The 11943-nt window shown below is 38.4% G+C and overlaps 1 protein-coding gene across 1 annotated transcript; it reads left to right on the forward strand.

Annotated features, from left to right (window-relative positions):
• The first annotated feature begins 844 nt into the window (after positions 1-844).
• LOC140239649 (uncharacterized) lies at positions 845-10776 on the forward strand. The gene is made up of 10 exons (XM_072319479.1): positions 845-1169; positions 3494-3520; positions 4474-4583; positions 5254-5321; positions 5819-5988; positions 7408-7698; positions 8060-8237; positions 8782-9044; positions 9491-9636; positions 10603-10776. The coding sequence occupies exons 1-10, from the start codon at positions 845-847 to the stop codon at positions 10774-10776; spliced, it is 1752 nt and encodes a 583-aa protein (XP_072175580.1).
• The last annotated feature ends 1167 nt before the right edge of the window (positions 10777-11943 follow it).

Consider the following 11943-nt stretch of genomic DNA (forward strand, 5'->3'; position numbering starts at 1 on the left):
CTCTCTAGCTGTCTGTCTAGACCTTGTATCAATTTGCATAATAATTCACAATATCTAACATTTTAACATAGATTTGAATTTTTATGTTGTGTCACTTTGTTATATACATTCAGGTAGATTATAAACATAATCATGTTGGTTAGTAAACTATAGAATAAACATAATTTCTTCCTCTCTCTCTCTCTCTCTTCTAAAAACATATTCAACATAAAGATAAATTCCTCTCACCGACTTGATTTCTTCTTCGTAAAAGAGAAGTAAACACGCAATAACACTTTCTCAATATATGTTTGCATCTCAAGGATCTGATCCGAACCTGTGATAGAGGAAGTTTTCATTGACAGCCGAACTCATCATCATGAATGTGAGTGTACGGAAATAATGTGGGGACTGCTACTGCTCTTGAAAAAGTTGTGTCGACTTAATTAAGCTATGAACACTCTAGTTGTCTTTATCAATTTCATAACATCTTTAGTTCAGTCCAACTTTCTATTAGGAGACTACTATTATTCTTATGCAGGTCTCCTTGTTGATTTGTATTTGGCCCGTTACACACACACCTCAACACTTGCATAGATAAAACTTGTGATTTGCATCTTTCTTTATTCAAATTTAAACATTATACTTCATTACTTACAACACCGTATCTCTCTGCAGAGTATCACTTTTTCTAATATCGAATGCTACATCGCTTAAAGTTTGGATGTGACAGTGAGAGATTTTTGAAGAGGTCCTTACTAACAAATAACAATTAATGACAATTATCACAGGTTTCTCATTGCTATTATCATGCTTCGTCGTGTTTACATTATTGCCAATTAAAAGAACGATGTAGATTGTTTTGATGGTAGACATTGTTTTCTGCTGCCCAAAGCATCGGACCTCGAAAATCTACAAGGTCAACGACGCCTTCGAGCTCAACGAGTCTACGCCGACAGACCTCACCAACATCAAAGTCAGGTCGACATCGACATCGAGCGTCGACGTCAACTACCCAGCCGACTTCCGGGGATACCCGACCAGTGCGGCAAGCATCGACCTCGGAGTCGACGAAGAAGGGAAATTGCATCCGTGCAAAAACCTGGCAGTGGCGTGCTGCATCATCTTCTTTGTCCTCCTGCTTTTGGGATGTATCGCGCTGCTTGTTTATTTCGTAATAATGAACACAGGTGAGGACCAATCTTGAGGTTATGATGCATAAAACTCACTTGCTCAAAAAGCAGGCCCCTGGGCCAACTGTTCTGGAGATACTGGCTCTGATGTGTCATAACGATCTTACCTGTACACTTGCGCCTATAATGTATACGTAAATTAAAAGTATGCATATTATTCGTCACTCCCAACAAAAAGATAATAATAAATAAATAAATGAATAAGAAGTTTCGCTGAAAGGTCCCCATAGTTTTTCTTCAAAATTCTGTATGTTGCGCAATGTAATACCCCCGTCACACTAGAGGCAGAATGAGCCGGAATGCCGTTGGAATGAAAATTCTTCCTGCCTCCCTGCATATTCGAAGTGCATTCTAAAAATTCTGACGACATTCTGAGTGCGTTCCAAACATTCGAGCCCATTCTTGTGGCCAGCCCGAATGTTTTAAACATGCTTAAAACATTCGAGGAGCATTCGAAGTGGAGAAATATCGATTTTTATTCGAAGGGTATTCTAACTGGACTCTGATTGCATTCTAAATATTCCTACGGCATTCTAGATATTCTGACGGCATTCTAACAGCATTTGAAACAATCTGATCTCATTTGAGGGAGAATCGGAACGGTGTTGCACCTCGAATTCTGCCGAAATATCTCAAATGCTCAAATGCTCATATACAATTACCCCAGTTAAATACTGGTTAGTGAAAAGGTTAGAGTAAAGATTACGATTAGGGTTAGCTTTAGGGTTAGAGTTTGGGTTAGGGTTAGGATTAGGTTCAGGATTAGGAGTAGGGTTGGGGTCACGGGAAGGATCTGGGGTAATTGCCCAGGGGGTAACTAGCCTAGACACTCTCTTTCAAGAAGGTCTTGCTGGAGGACAGCAATCTGTAGCAAAGCAATGGTCCAAGGATGATCGGGTTGAGACTGGTGAAAATCACCATTTTATACGCTATCGGAGACCATTCCGGCGGCATTCTTGACACACACGGGACATTCGTGTTGCATTCTATGTTCATTCTATATAAGTGTATTCAAAATTTTCGGGCTGCATTCTGTTTGAATTCGTGAACATTCAAAGTATATATGGTAGCTATTCTTGGAACGTTCTGACCGCATTCGAAATGAGTTTGTACTGCATGCGAGACGCTTTCCGACCATCAGACTTCGGGCAGCAATCGAACCGCGCTCTTGCGGCATTCGAAGTGTTTTCTAAAGATTCTGACCCCATTCTAACAGTATTCTGAATATTCCTACAGCGTTCCAAGTACTTTCGAGCAGTATTCGAGAGCTAATTCATTCGGAATGTGCAAGAATGATTCGAGAAGGATTCGAAGTCCATTCCAAGTATTCGAGCAGCATTCCCGTAATAAACTGTTAGAATTTTAATTTTTCTCCCGAATGTGGCACGAATTTGGAAAATCTTTGATTCCGGCTGGTTCTGCTTGATTCGTGCTGATTCCGAATAAGTGTGACGGGGGTATAAGGCTATAACTATCTTGTACATCATTGTATATAAAAAAAAAAGGCCGGTCATTTCTCATGCATTCACTCAAGCTATATGCTTTAATATGCTGTATTACGGCGGCCATCTGCATTTTCTATAGCTGCTATTACCTATGTCCCCTTGTAATGTAAGATCAACTTACATATTTTTGCTTTGAGTTATTGTTTGTCATTTCTATATCTTTCTGCGTTTGTCTCATTTTGCAGTTACTGAACTTTGTTGTTTAGAGTGTTGTAATAGATCAATTATTGTTTGTACTATTTACTTGTAGCGCAGAAAAAAAAAATCCTTCCTGAAGCAAAAATAATCAATCAATCAATCAATCAATCAATCAATCAATCAATCAATCAATCAATCGATCAATCAAACTCTTCTTACAAGGAGGAAATTAAGGACTATATAAGAAATCATTGAAATGATCTCTCCTTTGTCATGGTTGTTGTTTGTGCTGTTTCAAGGTGGAGTATCGCCATCTTGCACTTTCAATGCCCAATGCCTCTTGTGCAACCTGTGGGCATGATACTGTATGTCATCTTTTGCTTGTTGTCAACATGTTTTGATCCACATTTTGTATATTGTACTTGTGAGCAATAGAAAATTACAAGGCTACAATGCTTGTTTAGTTGTGCTGCTAGAGATATTTCTTGTAATTCGCGACCCCATGCATGAGTTATCAAACGTAGCACTCACTTTGACGCAACAACATAAGAATTGTTATTTGGACCATTCCCACTAAATGGGACATGGAATTCTTTCTGTTTTGCAGTGGGCGTTAGTGCATAACCTCTTTATAGCAATGCTCATAACGGTTGTTTTGTGTCTATATCTAATCAACAGTGCTGAACGACTCGAGATTAATAGGAGGTAAGATATTCTCTTCATTCCATTATTTTGTTCGAATGATATGGAACCAAAATCGCATATTACTGTGACATCAAGTAATCTAGTTCCGCTTATGGAGCCTTTCTGAAAGAATTCTGGTTATCATATGCTTCAAATTTGATTCAAACTTAGCAAACGTACAAGTCTTCATACACTGCTGGAAAGACCACAATGTCCCACAGTGTGAGAAACACAGTGTGAACACAGTGTGAGGGTCGAGCGTTTTAACAGCGTGAACACCATGTGAGTCATCAATTCACAGTGTGGAACAAAGCATTACCATATTGACTCTCTGTGAAAACCAAACCACAGTGTGAAATCTCTTCACACTGTTAAATTCGAGCGTTTTTAACAGTGTGAACACAATGTGAGTCATCAATTCACAGTGTGGAACAAAGCATTACTATGTGAACATTCTGTGAAAACCACACCACAGTGTGAAATCATCTTCATACTGTTACATTCGAGCGTTTTCACACAGTCGACTATGTGAACACACTGTGCGACATTGTGTTGTTTCCAGTAGGGTAGTGCTGTAGAACAGAACCCGGGGTCTCTGCATGCTTTTCCTTGTTGCTGTTGATCTTCTTTCATTTTCTTCTTTATGTGGTAGCTTGTGTGATTCACACCACACCGGATACTAGTTGATAATTTCCTCCAACGCAATAACTTATGTCAAATATACACTGTAAAATGTGTTTGTATTTGTTTTCGAACTGTAGCTGGCACCGCTTAGAACACAATCGGTCATGTGCAGCAAAGTCAACAAACAAGAATGTCTAACTTTGTTTGATCACATACCGTAAACGCTCAAGAATTAAGGACGGATAATGGTAATATGCGCAGATCTTGGCTTTAGTTGTAAGATAAAAATCAGTGTTGTCTGCTATAGATTGCGAGTTTTCCGTCTTTGGACAATTCGTGCACATCAACAGGCAAACTTGTCGTTGAGGGCTCTTTACGTGTCAACGAAACATATCGGCCAGAGCTGTCGGATCCAACTTCCTCTGTTTACATCGAAAAGGAGGCTGCTTTCATATCAGCCGTAAGTCTGCTTGGTCTCTCAATAATTCGTTTTACACCCAAATAAGTAACATTGCCAGTAATTCTTGTGAAATGCTAAACAAGCGTATGTCAATAACTTGTTTCATAGTCGCTTCTTCTTTGTAAACCTTTAACAAAACAAAATTTTGAATGGTTTTAGACATAACATACATGACAATTTGGATTGTTTCAGGACAATGTATAGTGTAAGTGTGAGAATTACGCTCGCGAGGAAAACAATAAAAGGAAAAATCAAATATTTTGTGCTCCATCCACGACCTTCGACCGACATTGTGATCAAGCAAAATGAATTTGAACACGTCGTGTTGCCGCCACCATGTACAAGCTTGTGAACCTTGATGGACTGCATGTGAAATTCTACATCATCGACGTTTACCAGGTTATGTCATGAAACCTGCCCATACGCCACTGTAACGTCATTTTTTTTTTTGGTCGGTTTTTTTTGTGTGATTCTTTGCAATCAGTAGTGGACGAAAGAATTAATAGAACCAGTAAAATCAAATTCATTTTGGTACAACTAGGTCTTCCCAATTTTCTTGTAAGGTCATCAAAATGGCAGTACGAAAAAAAAGTGTAAGATGCAGTGAAGATAGATTTGGTTGCTTAGAATAATTTTTCTGACACCAGCAGTTTTGTAAAATTCTTTACAGATGAATGCAACTTTCGTGTCAAGCGATATGGCGGCCTATTACGATGGATGCGGAGTAGTACGATTTGAGTATGTGATCTACATAATCGTTTTATTACTGAAAGTAGAATTGATGAGAAGCATGTGCAAACGAAATACACTTTATTTATAATTTTTTGCTCGTTTGTTGATGTATTGTTTTGAAGGCGACAAAAATCGTAGTCATCTGCTTGACGAGTTGGAAATATAACTGATATTTAGTCATCAGAAGTTGTTTTTTTTTTTTCGTGATAGTAGAAGTATAAATATGTGTACCGTTGAGTGTCCCATATAAAGCGAAAACGCGTCTTCAAGTACAAGCATTTATTTTTAAGTAGTCATATTATTATCATGGCAATATCACTTTTGATTATCATCTATACAAGGGAAGTTTCCATAGGCCAATTCTTATTAATATACTAGTAATCTTTCTTTTGCATAGAAGTTGTTAAGACATCATTGCAAGTATCATCGTTATTTTCATTACTGTTCATTTCAATCCACCAAACAACAAAATTTGAGTTGTATTGTATCATTTTATCTGTCAGACCAGGGAGTGTCCGAGTAGTATTTGAGGTTTATCTACTATCAACGCCGGATTTCACTGACACGGAAGAGGAAGTTGTCTTGGCGGTGCAGGTCACAATCGAGGACGCTATTTATTCTGAACATTTCGCAGCCTTCGATGTCATTTATGGTTCAGTGCAAATTGATTCCGGTATGAAATGCATTGATACTATTATTGATACATGTACCCCTGTATGTATTTTATATTGCAATTGTATGGCCAAATAGACAGATAGATAGATAAATGAAATATAAATGAATAAATTAATAAACAAGTAGATAGATAGGTACATAGATAAATAAATAAATAGATAATAAATAATAATAACCAATGAAACAGAGTAATACGAATATCATGAAAAACTTCACGTTACGCACTGCATTCTCTGTTGTGGTGGTGTCAGTTTTCCAACTACTGATGTTGAGCAACAAACTCGTCTATTAGAAAATTATGTGATTCGAATAACTCATTATGTTGACATGTCTCATATTTTGGCTGATTCATACGTGGTACATGAAGCGGACAGGACAATGTAGCCAAGCATAGATTTAAAGGACAAGTTCACCTTCATAAACATGAGGATTGAGAGAATGCAGCAATATTAGTAGAACACATCAGTGAAAGTTTGAAGTAAATTGGGCAATCGATACAAAAGTTATGAATTTTTAATATTTTTGTAATGGAACCGCTGGGTGAGGAGACTACTAAGGCTCGTGATGTCATATGAGTACAACAGTATAAAGAAAATGTAAGAAAAGTCAGCATATTTTCACTTTTTTTCGCATAATAAAAGAGCACTTGACTTGCCTCTTTCTAAAGGTAATGGGAATAATATTACCCATAACATATGTCAGTAACGAGTCAAGGGAAAGTGTACTTTTTTCAAAAGATGAAATTTTGTGAAATTCTCTTTATATTTTCCTTATATTGTTGTACGCATGTGACATCATACACTGCAGTAGTCTTCTCATCTAGCGGTGACTGCACAAAAACTTCAAAAATTCATAACTTTTGGACGGATTGTCCGATTTTCCTCAAACTTTCAATGATGTGCTCTACTAATATTGCTATACATTCTCTCAATCATTATGTTAATGAAGGTGAACTAAGTATCTTGTCCTTCAAGACATTTCCAAACAATATTATGGTTTCTGCATCTCTCGCCCATAAAACTAAACCTCAGTCTTTGATAATCAAATCGCGGTTGTTTAATGAATCATTTTCAATCATATCGGGGGTTTTTTCCGTTCCTGCATATATCTCTATGGTTGATTCTTGAGTAGCAAATTAACATATTAGTGTCTTTATTGCTGATGGCGTCCACTCCTTCCGTCTGTTCAGTTCAACAGGTTTCACTGACAACAATTCCTTCGATAGACTCTATTACACCTGTAACAAGCACAGAATCCTCTTTTTCCGAACCGGAAACAACGGCACCGTCCAGGTTGTCAACACACTCTACTTCGGAATCGGTGAGCAGCGAATCGAATATGCCAATCACTATCCTCTCAAAGGACAGTTCTACGAGATTTGCCACGAGTTCGTTGCCACCTCGCACAACACTTATAGATGCAACAACTCACGAAGAGACTACCGTGGTTTTACGTGGTTTGCAAACAACCGACTCGCCCATCGCTACCACAGAGCTGGCAACAACCGCAGAAGAATCAACCGTCATGGCAACCACGAAACTAGAGGAAAGCACAACTGAAATGGACAGAAGAACCGAAGTGGAAATACAAACGTCAATTGTTTCTCTGTCAGTGGTGTCACTGAAGACTACCACGCCCACAAATAGTGATATCGGTGTGACGTCACCTACAATTACACGCCAACCAAAAGTTCACCCCGCTCTACCAGGTACTGTTTCTTAAAAGCGAAATTGTAATTTGTTATAATGAACTTAAAACAAAGAGAGGGAAAAGAAGAATACAAAATAATGTTCCTCTCAAAAACACCAATGATCATCACATTTGTAGCAATTCACAATGCTGACATTATAATGTTGCTTTCGTTACTTGATTTTGGCTTCCTTTTCTTCCTCTTTTCTTCCCGGTCAATCTCGCTCCTTTGCTTCAAAAGTGTCTTCCCTACAAACCCATTTCACGCCTTTTGTTTCATGTTGTTTCTGTGCAATATATGTCTTCTAATCAAACTTCATCTTAAATTTCATTGTTTCTACAACGTCTCCTCCTACATCAATCTGCCTTCACGACCTCAGATATATGTGGGACGCGTCCGGCGGTGGCTGATGACGACGTTGAGTCTCGTATCGTCGGTGGAACGGACGCTGCCCCGGGGAGCTGGCCGTGGATGGGGTCCCTTCGTTTGAATGGGGGACATCAGTGTGGAGCGGTGCTGATTCACCAAGAATGGGCCATTACCGCACAGCACTGTGTGTAGGTATTCTCACAGACATACATTATACAGTATATACACGTGTATGCACTTTATATGGAGCGATATTTGACATTGATATAATTTGAAATACCAGCTGTTTTACTTTTGTACAAACGTTTATTTTGACATGTCAACTTTGAAGTCCTTTTATATCCTTCTTCACAACCGAATTACAACCATAAGATTGAAATAGCGACGGCAATGATAAACACCCTTCAATCAACCGCCCCCCCCCAAAAAAAAAAAAAAAATGAAATAAATGTTCATCATGAAACAAAAATGAAATATGCTTTAGTGGGATCAAAATTGTCATTCAATTTTCAAGTAACATCGAGGCAGAAATTGCATGGGGGGGGGGGGGGGAGGTAGTTTCATACCTGCATCGGACAGTAACTGCTAACGTAATAATGAAAGAACAGCGAAATCGAGGAAGATTTTTTTTTTTCCTTGTACCGGTATTTCAATGTGTCAATGTTGCATATCTCGGATAGCTTGGATTACTTTTATCTCTTCTTTCGTCTTGTATTCTCACTGTCACAATAGATCTTATTTCGACGATATTGTCCTCGGTGACAACAAACTGCATGGCGTCCCGTCGTCCTACAGGGAGGAGCGTACCACGACCGCTTTTTCCAACTCCGACTTCAACTTCCGCACCGACGAGAACGACATCGCCCTCGTGAAGCTATCGTCACCGGTGAACTTCACCGACCACGTGCAACCGGTCTGCATTAACACCTTACCGTCGGAGTTCAACTTCACCAATTGCTATATCACCGGCTGGGGGACTGATGACTTTGACATGCGTGAGAAGTTTCTCTTTTCTCGTTTCTATACTTAAAGGAGAACTCGAACTGATTTCAGACTTTTACATTTGAACCACTATAAATTGGTTGTTCCGGGTGGGCTAGAGAGTCTCAGAATTAATAAGGAATGATATTGATAATATGAATTGATAAGGAATGAGAATGTTTTAAAACTTCGTAACAAATCACAATGAACAAGGATGATGACATAGCAGCTTCACTATAAGAATGCAGTTTAGTGTGGACTCGAGGAAGCAGGATGGACATTTTTATTGTATTGCATTCTTTTGATGCAGTGACAATGTATTTTCCTTCCGAGACAGAGGAAAATTACGCGTATGGTTTCACTTTCTCCTTCTCTCTCCCTCTCCTCCTGACCATCATCATCATCATCATCATCATCATCACCATCACCATCGTCATCATCATTATCATCACTGTACCAGAGGTCCCAATTACCGAGCTACAGGAGGCGCCAGTACAACTCATCGAGACCGCCGTGTGCAGCGAGTGGTACTCCAGCTATCACGACCCGCTCACTGATAGGCAGCTGTGTGCTGGCTGGGAGGACGGCAGGAGTGATGCATGCTCGGTAAGCCGAAACTTATCACGAACACACACACACACACACACACACACACACACACACACTATATATATATATATATATATATATATATATATAATATGCTTGTAAATGTTATATATTCTCTTTTGTTTGTTTTGGTGCACGTGTTTGTTTCCGTTCATTGGCATACATTTTTCACAGGACTTGCTTACCTAGGTTTATCCTTTGATGGTGAATGTCTTGTTGTTGCAACTGTGGTATATTAATTTGCATAATATACCATTCTATGTTTCCTAAAGTGCACTACACCTATCAGACTCCCCAAATATTCATTGTTTTCAGCATTTGACGTTTGACTCTGGCATCTCCCACTCTTTGTGATATCTTCCTCCATTTCTCTGCCAACCATGGCACTTTCCTGCTTGTCTGTCCACTTCTTTCTCTTTCCTTCTCTAATCGCCTCCAATTATTGCTCTCTTTAGCTTTTTTCCACTCTCTCCATCCCTCTTTCTTACTGATGCCCTCCACTCTTTCAATCTGAAAGGGATGGTATAGTTTTTGGTTGAGAAGGGGATTTAGGTTTTAACTTTTTGGGAAATAATTATGAACCACTTAATATATGAAATATTAAGGAGCAGAGAATTCTAAGAGGAATTAAAATTTTACTTGATAAAAGTCGGTTTTAAAATGGCTGAGATATCCAAAAACAAGGCAAAACAAACTGGCTCTATACCAATAAAAGGTGGGTCCCACCAGACCTTTTATTAAAAACTTTGTTTTTGGATATCTCGGTCATTTCAAAACCGATTTTCATCAAGTAAACTTTTAATTACTCTCAGAATTCTATGCTCTTTAATACTTGATATAAATGGTTTCCTATGATTATTTTGCAAAAAGTTAAAACATAAATTTCCATCTCAACCAAAACTATATCATCCCTTTAATCTTAGTATCTAACACTCGCTCTCTGGATCTTTACCCCGTCATCAGGGTGACAGCGGCGGACCCCTGCAATGCCAAGACGATCAGGGGATCTGGTATCTCCTGGGCATCGTCAGCTTCGGCCAGGAGTGCGGGCTGGAGAGACTACCGGGCGTCTATACCAGAGTATCCACACAATTAGATTTTCTTCAACAAGTGCTGGACACAAATATCAAAGTCTAGTTTATGTTAAAAACATATAGCATAACAATAAAACATCCTCACTGTTGTAATTCTTTGAAATGACATCTCAGCAAGGACCAGCCTCGATGACAGATCGGCGGAACTACCTCCTTCATAAATCTTTCTTATAATGTCTTAGAACAAGGGATGACAACTCATAAAGTAGATTATATTAACCATTACGCAATCAAGTAAAAATCTTCGTGGCTGAATAGAAATGCTAACTTCGTCACCACCTTTCTTCTGTGTGGAGAATATTCAACACTTTTTTTTCCATCTAGAAAGAAAGAAGTGTTAAAGGGGACCTCCGGAAGATTTTCAGACTTTTACGTTTGAACAGCTATATAAGTTATAGGCCTACTGAGTACAGAGTTTCAGAATTTATAGTGACTGGAATGAGAAATAATGTTTTCAAAAGTTATAACAAATTGCAATGAACAAGGATGATGACATGGCAGCCTCACCATAAGAATGCACGAGTTGGAGCTCAAGGAAGCAGAACAAAAGAAAAAGGCATACATAGATTCTACACAGGTGAATTTGTTAAGCAAGCGGTATAGTAATCGATTTACACTGCTAGATTTCTAAAATATGTAAGGTTCCTATATCATCAACACTGTTCAGTGTGATTTGTTCAAGATTTTCAGATTATTGGTTTCTCTGCTCAAGGGCCACAATAATTCCTCAAGTCTATAAATGCAGCTGTTGATTCATGTACTACATGATATTAAAAAAATAAACCCTATGAAAATCTTCTGGAATGCCCCTTTAACCCAGAAGAAGAAAATAAAAATCCGACAATTCAAATATCAAAATTTCAACGTCTAGGTGAATTGATTAGAGGTAAAATCGGGTTAACAAGAACTAAGTGAGATATTAAAAGTTTCGGGCAAAGTGTGACAAAGTAAAAACTTCAGGACCGCTTTAATGATATAGAATCTGATGTCAGTTGCATGTAACATAGGATGTTTAAATCCCCTTACTGGTTGTGTCAAAATTTTGGAGGATCGTCGTGAAGCACAATTATCACCTACGATACAAAAGCAACAATTAAAACTACAAATTATTTGTGTGTTTTTTTTTTTTGTTTTTTTTTTTTTAGGCAGTCTTGCGTATACTGCAAGTGAACAATTCGATTTCATCTGTAATTTGATAACAGCATTAAAA

This window comes from Diadema setosum, chromosome 16, assembly GCF_964275005.1.
Source record: "Diadema setosum chromosome 16, eeDiaSeto1, whole genome shotgun sequence".
Lineage (NCBI taxonomy): Eukaryota > Metazoa > Echinodermata > Echinoidea > Diadematoida > Diadematidae > Diadema > Diadema setosum.

What these genes read in the sequence shown, in the direction of transcription:
- LOC140239649 (XM_072319479.1), top strand. Translation starts at nt 845, where the DNA reads ATGGTAGACATTGTTTTCTGCTGCCCAAAGCATCGGACCTCGAAAATC. An exon ending in AGGCTGCTTTCATATCAGCC is followed by an intron (nt 4,584 to 5,253) that starts GTAAGTCTGCTT and finishes AATTCTTTACAG; the next exon opens with ATGAATGCAACTTTCGTGTC. An exon ending in GCAGGAGTGATGCATGCTCG is followed by an intron (nt 9,637 to 10,602) that starts GTAAGCCGAAAC and finishes CCCCGTCATCAG; the next exon opens with GGTGACAGCGGCGGACCCCT.